Source organism: Orycteropus afer, unplaced genomic scaffold (genome assembly GCF_000298275.1).
Source record: "Orycteropus afer afer isolate SDZICR_OR568_19922 unplaced genomic scaffold, OryAfe1.0 scaffold00325, whole genome shotgun sequence".
NCBI lineage: Eukaryota > Metazoa > Chordata > Mammalia > Tubulidentata > Orycteropodidae > Orycteropus > Orycteropus afer.
In genome coordinates, this window is record NW_006921912.1 from 835,448 (window position 1) to 854,562 (window position 19,115).

The 19,115-nt window shown below is 40.6% G+C and overlaps 1 protein-coding gene across 1 annotated transcript in view; it reads right to left on the reverse strand.

Moving 5' to 3' along the window:
* Nucleotides 1–12,676, reverse strand: part of EI24 (EI24 autophagy associated transmembrane protein) — a 14,211-nt gene extending 1,535 nt beyond the window's left edge. Inside the window, exons 1-9 of the mRNA XM_007952102.2 lie at nt 12,602–12,676; nt 7,205–7,350; nt 5,839–5,899; nt 4,136–4,202; nt 3,349–3,473; nt 2,927–3,046; nt 2,409–2,520; nt 1,628–1,739; nt 1,168–1,242 (exon numbers count right to left, since the gene is read on the reverse strand). Of these exons, the coding sequence (XP_007950293.1) occupies nt 1,168–1,242; nt 1,628–1,739; nt 2,409–2,520; nt 2,927–3,046; nt 3,349–3,473; nt 4,136–4,202; nt 5,839–5,899; nt 7,205–7,350; nt 12,602–12,643 (860 nt within the window). The 5' untranslated portion in view covers nt 12,644–12,676. The remainder of the gene's footprint in view (nt 1–1,167; nt 1,243–1,627; nt 1,740–2,408; nt 2,521–2,926; nt 3,047–3,348; nt 3,474–4,135; nt 4,203–5,838; nt 5,900–7,204; nt 7,351–12,601) is intronic.
* Between the last annotated feature and the right edge of the window lie 6,439 nt (nt 12,677–19,115).

Consider the following 19,115-nt stretch of genomic DNA (forward strand, 5'->3'; position numbering starts at 1 on the left):
GATAGAGCCCGGTGGAACCCCTAAGACTAAGGCCCCTCGCTGCCCTTCAGGTCTGGACCTGAACCCACACCTGTGGCTTCCAGCCAAGCAAAAGACAGGCATTATGAGTTGAACATTTACCTGAGATAGATACACTCCTTGGAGAGCTCAATCATGGGAGAATAGAAGGGCTGTGTACACACAGGGAGACAGCTCAGGGGGCAGGAGTTCATGAGAGGGAAGGACACAGGGAAGAGGTGTTATGGGGAGAAAGTGGGAGGAAAGCTGTTGCACTACGGGAGATTGTAGTCAATGTCATGAGACAAAGTGTATGTGAACTGCTGTATGGAAGATGAATTTGTTCTGTAAACTTTCACTCAAATCACAATATAATTAAAAAAAAAAAAAGAAAACCAACATTCGACCAAGGAAGTGCAGATATTCAGACACACGGATTGAACAGGGAGTAACTAAAGAATGTTCTGGGTCCCGTCGAAGCTGGGAGCACAAAATAATTATTAGTTCTGAAGGACTAGGTCTCTTAGATGACATTATATTTCAGAAGATTAACTCTGATTCAAGAAGTACTTTTCTATGGCTGATTTCATAGTACAAAGTTGAAGCAGTGTCTGAGGATATCATATGCCATATGTGGTTCAGTTCTAAGAGCGAGGCAATTATGCCCACTAAGGTATACACTGAATATTAGTGGACAGCAAAGCATGTAAAAATCCAGAACAGACCTTAGAGTTCTAATACAAGTACCCCCAGTGACTCAACCAAAATTGATTAAACTCATTTTAAAAAACTATATTCTACTGCCATTACAAATAATCACATGGCCAGATCTTATGGCCCATTACTTTTTTAAAGAAGGTTGGCCATTCTTACAAGTGTCTACAAGTGCTTCTTATATTCACCGTATTTTTAAATTTTAAGAGTATGCAGGATCAATTTTTGGAAGATATGTGCATATTTATATGCAAATATGCATGAGGAAAAGCTGGGAATATATCCCAGAAGTATTTTTTTTCCTCTCTTAAAACTGTATGTTAAAGATTTTATGCAATGAAGTAAGCTATTAAAAAAAAAAAAAAAAAAAAAGTCTCACTCACATAATTGTGGCATTATAGACTCACTCAATCCTTTACACAGCAAAAACTTTGCTCACCACTGGTTAATACTTACTACGCTTTGCCAGGGGTCTTTGCTTCATTGGCGCTGATAATGAATAAAGGAAAGAGAATGGAGAAGAGGCAGCCACTGTAAAAAGAAGAAATAAAATACCTAATTATTCATCATAGCCATGGTTTTGGAGAAGATATGAGAAACGCAACTTCTTCACCTCCAGTGCAAACACAATGGCTTGGTGAAATTTTAATATATAAATCATCTGTTTCAAAAAGAACAAAAGTTTCTTTAAGTACTGCCTATATTTAACATAGCTCCAGAAGGCAACATGGGATACGGAATTATGAAGATTCAATTTTAATGCCAACTGTCAAATGTTTGTGAGAAAACTCCTATATGTCTCCTGATGATCAAGAAAAAAAGCAGAATGCCTAGCACAGTAGCAAACAAATAGAAGGCACGGGTACATGAATCTCTGTTTTGACTAATTCCCTTCAAATCCCTCTAGCCAAATTACCTGATAATGTATGAGGACTGCATTGCTGTGAGGAAAGCCAAGGGCAAACCAAATCCAAAGTAGTAAGGCCAATTCCTTTCTATGTTTGACAGCCGCTGGTGCATTTCAATTCCTACAACAAGAGAGGCAATACAATTAGACTGTATACTTCATTTTAATCAAATGACTAGGGAAGACAAACTACTTAAAGATTGTGTTTCAGGTAGAGATCTGCCATTTAGAACATTGCTGGTATATAAATTAGAATTGTGTACATCTGATATAAAACTTCTACTCAGTTTTAACAATTCAATAATCACAATTTCACAGCTGGAAGACTAAATGAATTAATTATGAATTACAACACCAGCATCATTCGTCAGGATTAGTCTTGAACAAAGAAAGACAACAAATAAAAAGGTAGGACTTAACCATTTAGGGAGCTCTGGTAGTGTTGTGCCTAAGGCACTTGACTGTTAACCAAAAGGCTGGCAGCTCAAACTCACCAGCCACTCCTCAGAAGGAAGATGGGGCAATCTACTTCTGTAGTGATACTGTCTCAGAAACCCAAGGAGGGGTCACTATGAGTCAGGTCCAACTCAAGGGCACACGATAACAACAACAACAACAATACACCATTTAGGCAGAATTAAGCTCCCTCTTGGCAATGAGGCTATTTCCTTTCAAAGATGATTTACCAAAGGCCTAAGTACAGAGCAGTTTAATAAGTGTGCTTAACAGCAGCATTTTTAAACTAATCCTTCAAGTTCTGAGTTTATTTCTGTTAGAAAGATGCACTTACCTTTATTGAACCAGCGATATTCAAAGCAGTACAGTGAATATAGAAGGGACATATGCAGGAGACTAACCAGTTGACCAACAAGATGGATGGGGAAGAGACTCACAAACATTCCCTGAAGAACAAATATTAAGATCTTAATTCTAAAGCCTCAGAGACCTAACATTATCCACCTGCTTCTCTGAATGAACCATCACTATCTGCCAACAAAGCCATAATTGCTTCTCAAGCTTCTGAAAAGCCAGAAAGAGAATGTCCAGGGTGACAGAGAACGTAAATTCACATTTCTTATAACTAAGACTTTAAAGTTCTGTAATATATTTGTTCTGTGAAAGATGATTTTAAACTGTTACCAAGTCAAATTGATGCTCCAGAATGATGTGCTGTGTTTATGCTATGACTCCACATATCTCTGCCAAGGGCATACATATGCTAGAAAAAATGTTACACCTTCTCCTTGGGGTATGCCCCCTAGTGAAACTCTATTTAATCTGCCCAAGTGCTCAGAAGGCTGGTCTCACCTGGAGAAGAAAAAGAGCCTGCAGCAAAAGGTTGAAGAGCATATCAGCAATTATTTTGCTGACACTAGGAAATGGGTGAGGCTTCCTCCCTGATACTTCAAATGCCAGATCAGCTATGTCCTGTAACAGAGAAAGTAGCTCAACAAAACATTAATTAAATGACCCTGGTAAGTATCCCTAGAGCTACGACCACTGGTCTGCCACTAGAACTGCCAAATGACAACAAGATGCTCCAGTGACCTGAGACAATTATCCCATTTCATGAGAACACAAAGATCACTCACTGGCTGCTTGGCCAAAAAAAGGTTAAGGATAAGCAATAAGTCTCCTATATGGACACTGTCTTCATCAGTGGAAACCTGCCACCTACCAACCAACCCATCATGCTGTTGGACCCAATTGCCTTTCTGCCATGAACCTACTTGGAACCAAATGGCATTGACAACTTTGCTAAGCACAAACAGGGGAAGCACCCAAAGAGCACTGAAAATTGATGTGAGAAAGAATTCCAGCCACGACCAAACATCTCCATGTAGTGATGGATCACCTGAGGGAAAAAAAATTTATTAGTTCAACTAAAGAAATGGAAAACTAGGAGACAACTCCTATTTCATGACTATTCTTTTTCAGTACACATATTTCTTTCTTACTGGAGCTTCACTATTCCTACTTCATATAGTCTTATTCCTAGTTGTTGTATTGAACCCTAGTGACACAGTGGTTAAGTGCTTGGCTGCTGAAAGGTCAGCAGCTCAAACCCACCAGCCCCTTCTGGGAGAATGATGTGGCAGCCTGCTTCTGTAAAGACTACAGCCTTGGAAACCTATGGGGTAGTTCTACTCTCTCCTATAGGGTGAGTATGAATTGGAATTGACTCAATGGCAGTGGGTTTGTTTTTATTTAATAGGTACATGTTGCCTACTTTGAAATAAGCCTGTTCATGTAACAGTGACTGCGATGTCACAGATTAAGATACAGTTTATTGGAAACCACTTGAGTTTAAATGCCAGTCTGCCATGTACTTATGGTTTAAACTTGGTAATAACTAACTTCCATTTCCTCATCCATATAATGGATACAAAATAGTATCCATTCTTAAAGGGTTGTTAAGAGATTTGAGTTAAACACATACAAAATGTTTAATATACTGCGGGAGAATGGAAGTATCTTCCACCTCCATCCCTAGTGAACAGCAAGAATATCACTTACCAATAATTTGTGCCGTTACCGACTGAAGCACAGGAATAAACACTCGGTAAAACAAGAGGAGACTGAACTAAAGGAAAAAGTAGTAAGGCAAACATCAAAAACATCTTTAAGACAAGAGTTGCAAGTTTCAGTGTAATTATTTTCCAGATGAAAGTACATTATATAAATTGGGAGGCTGTCACCCTTTGGTGTAATTATTTTCCAGATGAAGGTACATTATACAAATTAAGGGGCTATCACTATTTGAACCATCACTATCTGCATCAAAATTTGATCCACTTCTACTTTGCAATATTCCTACAGAGAGGTACAAACCTGACACTGCCTACAAAACAGTGAAACTTTTAGGGTTCATGGAAGAACATCTCAAATATCCCAGCTAAAATACAAGCATAACCTAAGTATGTAGTGATGTTTTATTAAGTCCAAAACTAATTATCTAAAATCAGAGTATCTGGAAAATTTGATTAAAATGAATTGAATTACATTAATTCCAAGTCAAAGAAAACATTTAACTGTCTGTTCTTCAAAATACCCAAATTTCACTTGAGCCTTCACTGGTTCTTAGTTAATTTTTCCAGTATAAGTATCAATGGTAATCGATCTGGTTGATTTGTGAACAAGTCACATTTTTCAAAAGCTGAAAAGTATATATTCAGGACTAGCCCCAACATTCTTCATATCCAAATGTTCTTTCTTGAATGGGAATAAAATCACTGCAAGGGCAGAGACTTACTAGCTATATTCTTAAGCATATGTCAGTGTGGTACAGTGAATTACTTGGTATGGCTTTTCTAACCAGTCTTTGTGACTCCCACCAGATTACTGGGTGGGACCATACAAATGAGTTGTATAGAACTCTAATGTGGGGATTGGTTAGTTTTGTCATTCTGCTAGGCTTAAAATGAGCCTTCCTATAGACAAGAAAGGAGATCTCACTGTCATCAAAAGAGAAGAACCAGAGGTGGAGTGGAGCATGTCCTTGGATCCAAGATTTCTGAGCTGGACCTTCTTCACAAAAAGACGGCAGAGAAGACTGGCTGAGGAACCAAGACGCACAAGACAGAGTGGTGGGCCTGCCAGTCAACACAGCAAGAAAACTGAGTGACTTTGGGCAGAAGGCTTGCTGGTGGAATGGGGTGCACCTAGGTGTACCTGTCGGAAGAGCTAAAAGATCTTTGCAATGCTTACTTGAGTAGGGCAATGGCCAGGCCAAGAGACCAAGGGCCAGAGAAGCATGCCTGAAGGGAGACTGCCCTGATGGAAGAACTGTATCCTAAGTGCATTCCTGAACCTGACTGTAGCCTGTTACTTCCCTAAAAAAACCCATAATCCTGAGTATTGTCTGTGAGTTCTGTGTGGCCATTCCAACAAATTCTGCTACCCAGCAGGAGTAGTGAGTGGCATGGGAAGGATGGCTGGTGTCAGAATTGGTAAAAACGTTAGAAGGCAGCAGTATGTCCAGACTCAGGGGTCGGCCTTGGCCTGCTGCTGATGATTCTCTCTCTCCCCTTTGTGAAGTTAGAGGAGGTCAGAGGAAGATGCTGCCTTCATGCCTTTTTTGCAGTTAGCATGTGAAAGCTACCTGTCTCAGTCTTTCAAGAAAAACAACTGAAAAACATTATGACCTAGCAACAATCTATAGATGCTTATAAGACCAAAGACAACCACAAGGCACCTGGAACTTGAGGAAAAGAACTTACCCAGAATACTCCTCCATTCCAAGCACAGCACTGGAAAATTCTACTAACAATACGCGTTTCACTAGAAAAGACCACATGTACTTAGCTTAAAAGGCATATAAGTTTATTTCCTCATTGTTATTCAGTAGCTTTCTATTTTATATATTTCTTTGATAGCTTTTTTCTAAATATTGTTATTGTGGTGAAATATAGTAAAACATTTGTTATTTCAAACACTTTTATGTGTACAGTTCAGTGATACTAATCATGTTTATCATGTGTCACCACACTGTGCAACTATCACCACTATCCATTTTGGTACCATATTACTTTTCAGCACCTAATGTTGTTCCAATATTCTCCTAATGTCACTCAATGAGAAGTGGGTAAGAAATATTTCTTAGGAATCAGTTTTTCTTAAAAAATTTTTTTTCCCCTAAAATCTAGGATGGAGAAGATTAAAAGAGAAAGTCTGAGATTTTTCTATCAATAAAAAAATCATGTAATTATTTATTAAACTAATAGTTGTGGTTCTCTATTCACCATTCTTATTTTAAAAAAATATATGATATTTTGAGCAAGGATTATTACTAAACCCTAACTCAATGTGAAAAAAAAATATCACCTATCCATCTTGGAAACAACAATAACAAACAAACAAAAAACCCACTGGCTAAGCTGATTCCAACTCATAGAGACCTTATAGGATAGAGTAGTACAGCTGCCTCAAAGGGTTCCCAAGGCTGTAAATCTTTACAGAAGCAGACTACACAGCTTTCTCCCAGAGCAGCTGGTGGGTTCAAACCCCAAAACTTTTGGTTAGTAACCAAGTGCTTTAACCACTGCATCATCATAAAAACCAAATAATGGGGTACTAATACTTCAACAGGAGCTCTGGTAGCATAGTACTTAAGGCACTTGACTGCTAACCAGAAGCCTGGTGGTTCAAACCCACCAGTCACTCCTCAGAAGGAAGGTTGGGCAATCTACTTCCGTAGTGATACTGCTTTGGAAACCCAAGGAGGGGTCGCTATGAGTCGGGTCCAGCTTGACGGCAAGTAACAACAACAACAAAAATACTTCAACATGGAGCCACAGTGGTTAAAGCACATGGTTGCTAACCAAAAGTTCAGCAATTCAAACTCATTAGCTACTCCATGGGAGAAAGATGTGGCAGTGTGCTTCTCTAAAGATTATAGCCTTGGAAACCCAATGGGCAGGTCTACTCTGCCTACAGGGTTGCTATGAATTGGAATCAACTTGACAACAAGTTTTGTTTTGATTCTCAAAAGTCATTGTATAAAGTCTTGATTCTATACGAGGAATTGATCACTTCCTAAAGCACCCTGCCCTTGGATATTTTCTGATATCCGCCTGTCTTCCTTACCTCTCTTGCTTCCGCTCTATACTCTGGGCTCTCCTCTGTGCCAGGACACTACTTGCTCTTCTTCGACGCTGTTCCTCCCTCTTTTGCTGTATTCGAGCATCCAGCTTTGAGATGGTACAAATACCCCAGATAGAGTCCTTGATTCCCTACAGAGGAGATGATTAAAATTATGGATCACAGAAGAAAACTACCTATCTAAAGTGAAAGAACAATGGAAACCACTGTATTTATTTTGTTATACTGCAAAAGGGACTTTGGTTGTTTTGTTTTTAAGTTTTAAAATAGTTGCCTAATTACAGAGCAGTTGCAAGAATGGAGGTCTCCATAGGGTTTTCTTGCAGTTTGCCAGGTCTTTCTCCCACGGAGCCACTGGGTAGATTTGAAATCCTCAAATATTCTTTAATATTTTGCTGTATTTATTATAATTCTCATAAATATGCATGTGTGTGTGTTGTGTGTATGTATATAGTATACACACATTTTTTTCTGAATCACTTGAGTAGGTTGCTACATCATACCCCCTTACCTTAATTCTTCATTGTTTATTTCCTAACAAAGATATTCTTTTACATAATCATAGTATAATTATCAATTCATAAAATTTAATGTTAAAACAAATACTTTAATGTACAGTCCAAATACAGGAGCCTTGGTAGTACAATAGTTAAACACTTGGCTCCTAACAAAAGGTTGGCAGTTCAAATCTACCCAGTGGCTCTATGGGAGGAAGACCTGGCAAACTGCAAGAAAACCCTCTGGGGCAGTTCTACTCTATCTCATGGTGTTGTTCTGACTCAGCATCGACTCAATGTTACCCAACAACAATAAGCCATATTCCAGTTTCTCCAATTGTCCCAATAATGCTCTCTGGCATTTATAAGCCTTTAGTATATCAGTCCAGAATCACGTATTGCATTTAGACATATGTCTCTTTACACTTCTTTAATTAGGAACTGATTTAGCCTTTCTTTTTATATAACAGAAGCCAATTATGTTATAGAATTCTCTCAATTTAGGCTTATTTGCTCATGATTAAGTTAAGCATTTTTTATAAGAATGCCAAAGAAGAAATGCTATGCCCTTCAAGGTATTACATACAGAGACACAAGACGTCTGTTTGCCCTTGTTGGTGAATTACGCAACCAGCTTCTCCACTATTTAGTTGCAACTCCACCCCCTGCAAGTAATCAGCCATCTGTAGGGAGATGCTTCTGAGACATATAACTATCTCACTCACCAAATTCTCCCTTGATTTACCATCCATTGACAGTTCTTCACCAAACCAATCTTGAATAACATGGTTGCAAAATAGTGATTTTCTAATCCTTCAAACACTTACCAATAGTATAGAGTCAACTTATTGTCCTTTGCTTTACTCTTTCAGTATTAATTAAATACATACCACATGCTCTATATCCTATACTAACTCCATAGACATACACGGATAAATAAAACACTATAGAACCAAGGCTGGACGAAAGATAGAGAAAGACACAAGGAAACATTTACTTTAAAACGTGAAATGTGCTATAAGGGGTGTTCACATAAGACAGAAGTAACGTGGTAGTCTAGCAGGAGGAGAACAAGAACGTCCTTCAAGAGTGCTGCAGACTAGTAGCAAAGTTCAACAAGACAGAAAATAACAAATGCTGGCAAGGATGTGGAGATACTGGAACTCTCATACACTGTTGGTGGGACTGTAAAATGGCACAACCACTGTTGAGAGCAGTATGGCGATTCCTTCAAAAGTTGGAATTAGAAATACCATTTGACCCAACCATTCCATTACTAGGCATATATCCTAAAGAAGCGAGAGCCATGACAAGAACAAACATATGCACACCCATGTTCATCGCAGCATTATTTACAATAGCCAAAAGATGGAAACAGCCTAGGTGTCCATCAACTGAGGAATGGATAACCAAACTATGGTACATACACACTATGGAATACTATGCAACCCTAAAGAATAATGCAGAATCTGCAAAACACTGTATAACGTGGATGAACTTGGAGGACATTATGCTCAGTGAAATAAGTCAATCACAAAAGGACAAATACTGTATTAGTCTGTTATTGTAAAAGTCAAGGAAAGGTTTATCCATGGAAGGAAATTTTCTTTGCTGGTTACCAGGGGTGGGAGTAGAGGGGAGGGAACACAGTTAGGTAGAGATAAGTATTGATTTGGGTGAAGAGAAGGGCAATATATCAAATGTGAGTGATCAGTATGGTGGCATTGAGGAAGAGAATGACATAGAGAGGTACATGGGAGGTACAGACAATAAAGATGAACCCTTTTGCACATACAGTACTGCACTGTCAGAAGGCAAACATGGGTATACTGGTGGATAGATGGGTGGACAGGCTGAACTAGTAGGTATGTGTATGAAGCAGGGCATATATCCAAGACCACGTATAGGGTTGGCAGACAATGGTACTATAAGTTTATTTGTACGATCTGAATTCCCAGGTGTAGAGAAGAGCTGATAAGGGGCAAGGTGTTAGTCACTTCTTGGTCACAGCCAGCTACCCAGAGGGACCAAGAAGTTGAACCTGTGGGCTCAGGACCATAGTCCCAGGGGACATCAAGCTCAATTGGCGTAACATACTACACAAAACATTGTTCCACCTCCTACTTTGGCGAGTAGCGACTGGGATCTTAAACGCTTGCAACCGGCCATCTAGATGCAACGATGGGTCTCTCCTCGTCCAGAGTAAAGAAGAATGAAGAAAACCAAAAATTCATGGAAACGATTAGTCCTAGTGACTGGTATACTATCCAATCTGCAGCCTGGACAACTATGAGACCAGAAGAACTAGATGGTGTCCAGCTACCACTGTCAACCACTTGGAAGGTGATCTATGTAGGAGATCCTGGATAGAGAGGGAGAACAATGTGGAACAAAACTCAAAATCATTTGGATTAAAAAAAAAAAAAAGGGAGGGAGACCAGGTTTGCTGGTCTGATACAGCCTGTTGAAACCACTGAGAGTATGGCCCCTAGCTGCTCTTCAGGTCTGAAATTGAACCCATACCTGTGGCTTCCAGCCAAACAAAAGACAGGCATATGAGTTGAACATTTACCTGAAGTAGATACACCCCTTAGAGAGAACAATCATGGGAGAAAGAAGGGCTGCTTATGCACAGGGAAACAGTTCAGGGGGCAGGAGAGTATGGAGAGATGGACACAGGGAAGAGGTAACTATTGGGAGGAAGTAGAAGGGAAGTTTTTGCACTGTGGTAAATTGTGGTCAATGTCATGAGACAAAGTGTATGTGAACTGCTGTATGGAAAGTGAATTTGCTCTGTAAATTTTCTCCTAATTCAAAATTTAAAAAAAGAAAAAAAAGATTGTTGCTGAGACTATAAGATGCTGACAGAGGCACTTGCCAACCACACTCAAAGAGATCCAATAACAAGAAGGCTTCTGCTACTGCCACAAACACCAGAAATATCTGTCACTCATTTCAAAGAACTGTATTTATTCATTCATTTATTCATCCATCCATCCAATCGTCTGTCCATCCATCCACCCATCTACTCATTCACATATGACTATCTCCTATGAGCCAGACAGACATTGGTTATATTGAAATACTCAAGAAATTTACAACTTAACAGGAAAAGTTCACAAGTGAACAAGAACAACAAAAATTACATCATAGTTTATTTAGCATTTATTTAGTTGCTATAACACACTGAAGATGCCCCAGTGATGCAGTGGTTAAAGTGCTTATTGCCATCCAAAAGGTTAGTGGTTCAAAGCCACCACCAGCCATCCATGGGAGAAAGATGTAACCATCTGCTTCTATAAAGATTTACAGTCTTAGAAACTTTTGGGGCAATTCTGCTCTGTCCTATAGGGTCACTATGAGTTGGAATCAACTCAACAGCAGTGGGTTTGGGTATAACAGATATACATGTCCCAAGTAGAGAGGGTTAATCTCATGAAAAGAGGAAAAAAAGATATTTTAATGATGGCCAGGCTAGATTAAAGGATGGCATTCTCACTTGTTGTTATGCGCCAAAACAAATTTTAGAAATAACAGCCACAGTACAGAGAAATGGCAAGTTTATGTACCATCTACTGGTAAGAGCATAAATTGTCAGTGTGAACCTAACCCTTAGCCTATGGATAATTTTTAGTCTCATTTTGCTTTTAACTGCTAAATCTTCCAAAAACAGCTTTCTTATCCAGAAAACTCAAATACTTAAGAAAGTTAAGCTCACATATCTGAGGGCTAAGATGACATGATCCTTACTTTTGTACAGTTTGGAAGCTCTGGTGGCATAGTGTCTAAGACATTTGACTGCTAACCAGAAGGCTGGTGGTTCTAACCCACCAGCCACTCTTCGGAAGGAAGGTTGGGCAATCTATTTCTGTAGAGATACTGCCTCGGCAACCCAAGGAGGGGTCGCTATGAGTCCCAACCAACTCGACAGCAGTGAGTTTTTTTTTTTTTTTTTTTGGGGGGGTACAGTTTAGCAAAGCTAACAAATATTAACAGCATATTATAGTACTGATGCAGGGTTGAAATTTTATAGCACAAGAAGACTGGCAAGACAAGGAGCTAAGGATACTGAAAACAGATCACACTTAATCCTTCTAAGACATTCCTTCATTTCCCCCTTTTTCACTCAAGGGAACATTTTAAACCCTCATATTGAAGAACTCGGCCCTAGGGATTGGCCTCAGGCCTAAGGCAGTCACCTGCCACACAATGCTGTCAGTTTGAGCCCACCAGATAGCTGAGCTGTCTCTTTCTAAAAGAGCTCTGGTAGCATAGTGCCTAAGGCACTTGACTGCTAACCAGAAGGCTGGCAGTTCAAACCCACCAGCCACTCCTCAGAAGGAAGGTTGGGCAATCCTACTTCTGTAGTGATACTGCCTCGGAAACCCAAGGAGGAGTTGGAGGGGTCTCTATGAGTCAGGGCCGACTGGATAGCACATAACAAGTGACCCCTCCTTGGGTTTCTGAGGCAGTATCACTATGGAAGTAGATTGCCCTATCTTTCTTCCGAGGAGTGGCTGGTGGGGGATATAGATAGAGGGAATACAACTAGCATGTGGGACCTTAGACATCCAGTGAAAGTAATAGAATTGTTACTGGTAATTTGGGTGAGCAGGTCCTAGGCAGTTCTTTATGGGGCATTTTCCTAAGGCATCCTCATCATCCACACCATATAAAAATAAGGGGAAAAGGCTCTGGAGGCAGGTAACCCAGGTTTCAATACTAGAGAAGCACTCATTAGGTCTCCCAAGATTCTACAAAATGCAGGATAATTAGAATGAAAACCAACAAAGATGATCACTTTAAAAATGTCTAAAGGATTTCCCAGTCAGTTCCTTCAGTAAACAGGTCAAGAGACAACTTCCAAGAAACAAGATGTACTCACCCTGGCAAGGTCCTGGAGAAAGGTTTTGACACTGTCAGCCATCTCTTCACCACCCAAACTATCAACTACACTGAGGATAGAGATGTATCTCAAAATCTCTCATCATGAAGGGCCTGAAAAAAGATGAACATAAGGGGTAAACATTTACTTTAAAGTACATTACTTACTTTATGCACATTTCTACATGATAACATTTGCTATATACTTGTAGCTCCAAACAGAAGTGTTGCAGCTTCTAACACTTCAGTAGACACTAGCAGAGTGAACTGAGCAAGGCTATACTTGTAGTTGTTGAAACCTGAAACTTGCATTGAAGGATTTTTTTCTAATCACTAATCATTCTTTTACTTTTCTATAGGGAAAATGTGTTCTTGGGCCAGTTGTTTCTTCTCTGAGCCCTGACTCTCCTAACCACCCCTCCTATGAACTCCTGTTACTTTTGAAAATTTGGAGATGGATGATAATTACATTAAAATCTCCTCTGAAGCAATATTTACACTTGATTTATACTCTCAAGCACTTGAATGAAATACAAGGGCAAGTTCTGGAGCCATGGGCACTGGATGAACCCCTAAAACTATTGTCCTGAAATTATTTTTAAACCTGAAACCAAAAACATCCCCTGAAGTTGTCTTAAAACCCAAAAATAGCTTAGCTTAACTAGTAAAAAATGTCTGTCTTGAACATTACGTTCTTTTAATAACTATCTATATGGGATCAAATTGACAACAGTGAAAGGTTAGATAGGACCTTAGGGGGCAGTGAGATTACATTAAGGGGGGAGAACAAAGAAAAGAAGGGTGAAAATATTGCACAACTCAGATTGTAATTAACGTCACTGAAATGTATATGTAAAAACTGTTGGTGTGATGTATGTTCTCAACAACAAAATAAAAGAAAATACAAGGGGAAGATAAAAGTTCTTTAAAAATTACCAAAGATGCAATTCAGTCACACACAGGGCCCTCCAGGGCAAATAAACATTTAATGTATCATATGAAACTGTCTATTCAAGACAATGCACCTCCAAAGAAGTGTTCCTATGTTTTCTAATTTAGAATATATACGTGTAATTGAATAAGCATGCAAAGACAGATTTAAACTAGACCAAAAAGAGACTTCATGTGTGTAAATACTCTTTAACATTACAGACATACTTTGGAGATATTGTGGGTTCAGTCCCAGGCCACCACAATAAAGTGCATATCGCAATAAAGTGAGTCAAGTGAATTTTCTGGTTTTCCAGTACATAAAATGTTATGTTTACACTATGCTATAGTTTATTAAGCGTGCGACAGCATTGTGAAAAAATCTGAAATACTGTGAGAATTACCAAATGTGATACAAAGACATGAAGTGAGCGCATGCTGTTGAAAAAATGGCACCAAAAGACTCGCTCAACACAGAGTTGCCACAAACCATTAATTTGTAAAAAAAAAAAAAAAACAAACACTATCTGCAAAGTGCAATGAAGCAGAACACAATAAATCGAGGTATGCCTGTCATGTTTTTCCATTTTATTTCTTAGGTGAATGAGAAATTTATTTTCAAAAATTAAGAACCTAAGAGTTCACGTACATGTTGTTGTTGTTGTTTGCCATCGAGTCGGCCCCGACTCATAGCGACCCCTACTTGGGTTTCCAAGGCAGTATCACTACGGAAGTAGGAATGCCCAACCTTCCTTCCGAGGAGTGGCTGGTGGGTTTGAACCGCCAGCCTTCTGGTTAGCAGTCAAGTGCCTTAGCCACTATGCTACCAGAGCTCCCAAAGAGATGGCCCATCTACCTGGCGGGGAGCGGCCGGTGGGTTCTTAAAAGACTAATCCTCTTATTTTTAAGGTGGATGGAAAATCCATTTTCAGAACCATTTTAAGAATTTGAGATTCTAAAGTTCTTAATCCCCATTAAACCAAGTAAGGGTGTTCTCAATTTGTTGTTGTTATGTGCCTTGCAGTCATCTCCTACTCATAGTGACCCCTCCTTGGGTTTCCGAGGCAGTATCACTATGGAAGTAGATTGCCCAACCTTCCTTCCCAGGAGTGGCTGGTGGTTTGAACCTTCCGGTTAGCAGTCAAATGCCTTAAGCACTATGCCACCAGAGCTCCTCAATTTAAGACAAAAGACCACGATGTAACAGGAATCTCACGGGCAGATTGTATAAATCTCAAATGTCAAGGTATAGCCACACAAACTGATCTATGCTCCCTGATCTTAACCACTAAACTATACCTCATTGACTCAGCTGGACTAATGCCACTGAGAACTGGAAGTGCAGGGAATATGGCAGTAGGAAGGCCACTTGCACAACACCATAGGACCATCTGCTTAGGTCAAATGCCACAGAGCGGCATTCGCTGCAGGTAAAGAAGTTTCTAGGGCTATCCCTAGATAGTTTAAAACAAAATAAAACCTTCAGTCTCAATTAGGTCAGTGCAGCCATATAGACACTGTTCTCAGGGTCACAGTGAGGATAACTCAGTGCCAGATAGACTGCAAATGCTCAATCGAGATAAAATATACTACAAGGCACTAATTTGATAGACTATTACAGGATTCACCTCTCTGCCAGATAGTGCCTCACCTATAAATTAAGGGTATTTAAATTGTTTATAGAAAAAAATAAAGTACACCTACTCTTCAACATAAATAAATTGTTCATAGATCTTCTGATATGAAGTGCAAAAACATGAAAAGAGAAACTTAAATGTTATATGAACATAAGCCCACTAAAGAATGAATCAACTTGGGAGTTTAAAGAAGCTAATTACTTCGTCTGGATTTCCCACAGGTATCTGAATGGGAACCTGAGGTATGTCTATACCAGTCCAGAACAGCTGTGTTAGCTGAACCTTGGCCAGTTAACACCTGGTCTCTGCAAAGTACCAAACGGCAGGGCACCTACTGACCCTGAAGGACAAACTAAACCACTGCCATCAAGTATATTCAGACTCATAGCGACACTACAGGGCAGAGTAGAACTGCTCTATAGGGTTCCCAAGGTTCTATGTCTTTTAGGGAAGCAGACTGCCACATCTTTCTCCCGCAGAGTGGCTAGTGGGTGTGAACCACAGATCTTTCCTTAGCAGCAAAGCTCTTCAACTACTACTGCACCACCAGGACAATTCACTTCAGTTTTATGCTGAGATCCTAGCATCCTTTCTACAGGAAATACCTGATGAATTGTCCCGTTTGACAAAAAGCTGAAGCACACAGAAAAGTAACTTGCCACAATTTGAGACCACACACAGAATGAACCAAACAGGGGAACTACACAATTAAGCTGGGAGAAATTAAGATGCATCTGGTTCACATAAATTTTACAGATACGTGAACTGAGTCCCAGAAGTTAAATGGCTTGCCCAAGATCACAGTTTGTGAAAGGCAACTACAGCAAACTTCAGATTCATGGTGTTCCAGCCTCAGTTCGGATTTTTCACTCAAACTTTGCAGTGAGGATTGTTTGACCCAAGCATCTCAGGAGCAAACAACCTCTCTCAAAATGCTGAAATACACATGGTCATTAAACTCCTAACAGTCAATTAAGCATCTACTTATTCTTATTAAGCATCTACTGAGGCTCAGCTCTGAACATTAGCATCTAAATCACTAAATCCAGTCCCAGAAAGCAGCTGTTTCATTTTCCACTCAAGCGCAGAAAAGGCGAACATCTTCATTTCCACCGGGTTCCTGGAACTGCCTCGAGTCTACAGGTCCACTTGGGCTCCTGTACCCTCACCACTGTCCCTCCCTCGTGGCTCCCAGGTAATTTTGGCTGAAAACTGAACTCTCCCTCCCCCAACCACAGCTGTGCACGAGGTGTCCCTGTCACCCAGGCTCACCTCTGGTCACACTAAAGATCATCGCGTCGCACCTGGAGCAGACTCCAGGTGCCCAGCCTCCCGCTCCCTCAGGCCCCTTCTCGCCCGGGTCCTCTATCGTAGACCCTGCCCTGAACCTCAAAAATCCATGTTCCGGCCCTGCTAGCTTTCACACGCCCTCATGAACCCCGCTGCCCAAGCCAGGTTTGAAGCGGCCCCCAGACCTAGCTCGATAGGGCTCGCACCTACCCGGCAGTTTCGCCGCAGCCTCCACTGCTCCAGCCCCAGCCCAGCCCTGGCCCGCCAGGGGCCCACTCGGCTCTTTCACCGTAGGACACCGCTCCCGCCAGGGCGCTGCCAGGCCGGCGCCGCTGCGCCCGCACTGGGCATGCCCGGGCCGCACAGGGCCTCTGGGAAGCCAGGCGAGCGAGCCGAGCGATGCCGCGCGGGATGGGGGTGGGGGCGGTGCCGGAGCCTGGGAAATGTAGTCCGTCAGCCTGTCCAACTCGGCTTAGTGGCCTTTGAACACCTTCCCTACCTCAGACTTCATCACTTGGATGCTGATCCTTCGTCCTATTCTTTGCCTTCCCCAAGTTCCACAGGGTTGATTGTTGCAAAATCCTATTGTCAAAAAATATAATCATGGGTTAATTCAAGACAATATATGTATTTTTTAACTAATTATTGTGATTTTTATTGTGGGGCAAAGTTCACAGAGCAAATTCTTTTTCCATTCAACAGTTCATACACATTTTGTTTTATGACACTGATTGCAATCCCCCCAATGTAAAGCTCTCTTCCTACTTCTTCTTTATGATTACTTTTTCCCTGTCTTTCATTACTGCCTTCCGAGTTTTCTCCAGACGCAAATGCTGCCCCTCTGATCTCTCATGGAAAATAATTACACAATATTTGATCGCTCTATGATTTAACAATTTGCAAATGAGAGGAACATTTTCCTCACCCAAGACAAGCCTGCTTCCAGAAAATGGAGAATTCAGAGACTCAAAATCTTTGCTTAAAGAATACATGTTTCCACGGTGATTACTAATGGGTACTGAGTTAACATTAAAAGGGTAATATCCCTAACGATTTGGAATTCCACCTAACCTGCACTCCTGAGGCCCCTACAAAATCCAAAACCAAACACACTCCTTGGGAGTCACTGGACTCATAGCGACCCCTCCTTGGGTCTGCAGCAATATCTCTGAGGAAGTAGATTGCCCAATACGTCTTACCAGGAGTGGCTGGTGGGTTTGAACCACCATCCTTCTGGTTAGTAGTCAAATGCCTTAGGCACCACACCACCAGAGCTCCCTGAAGCCCCTAGATATTTAAATAAAAGAACCCAAGTCTTTTTCATTACATCACAAGTGAATGATTTTGTTATTGCTTGCTCTTGCAACAGGAAAGAAAAGTAGATTAACAATTTAGGGTGTATCAAAGGGGAAAATTACCACAAAGTTACAGTAATGAAGAAAGAGATTTTATCTGGCACATGCAGAAAAGAAAACAAAGTGGCAAAGGACATACATGTCATCAGAACAAGGTCTGTTGAAGTCCGAAGAACATTACAAAAGCCAACCAAAACCCAAACCAAACACACTGCCATCTAGTGCATTCTGACTCATAACTACCCTATAGGATAGAATGCCATTTGAGTTCTTTCTGACCATTAAACCAGCGTTGTGGCTATGCAGAGACAAGTTTCAGGACAAACCTAGTGAGAGGCAGAGTATGGTTGAAAGTAGATTATGCACTCATAAAGAACTAAGGAACTTGCCTGAGAGTGTCCTTTTCTAATTTAAATTAAGGTTGAAGTATTGATATTGTTTGATAACCCACCTTGTGGCTAGGACTCAGGCTGTTTGGTTATGAGTCACAGCCTATCTGGACCATTACCTAGCCAGGTAGTCAAGGCCCAGAACCAATCCTATAACCCTTTTATATCTTCAGTTACGTATGCATCCCAATCATGGTCTTTTCCCTGCTCTGTAGTCCTGCTTGCAACAGCGACAAATCTATCTAATACCAATCATGATTTTGTGATGATTTAAAACCATATATAATTAGCTACATGGCCATGACTCAGCAGACTCCATTGAGCTTTCTCAGGCTGATGGTTTGCCTCATCCAGGATGATTGTCTTTGTCCTGTCTAAGGCTTAATAAAACCGTCTCTATGGAACCTGTGTGAATTTGGGGTCTCTTTTTCCATAAAAAAGGAGTTCTGAGGGCATAGTGCCTAAGGCATTTCACTGCTAACCAGAAAGTTGGTAGTTCAAACCCACCAGCCACTCCACAGAAGGAAGATAGGGCAATCTATTTCCATAAAGATTTACTGCCTCAGAAAACCAGTGGGGGTGCCTATGAGTTGGAATGTACTCGATGACAGTGAGTTTTGTTTTTATTTGTTTGTTTCCTCTAATATAGAATGGCGTAGTCGACAGGATATCAAAAGCTGTCTTTTCTCTATTTGACCCCTGGGGGTTGAAGACAAGACAGGCCCCAAAGGGGTTGCTTGCACCCCACTGTCTCTGTGAACCCCAGGACCCAATGAAGTAAGCACTCTTGGATTTTTAGCCTGATATTTTGGTGTGTTTCTCTGAGACTTTTAGTAAGTCTTGCTTTGTGAGGTTGTGTGAGAACTCTTAACACTTTCTTTCTGTTTGTTTGAAAATTGTGTTTTAGCACCTCT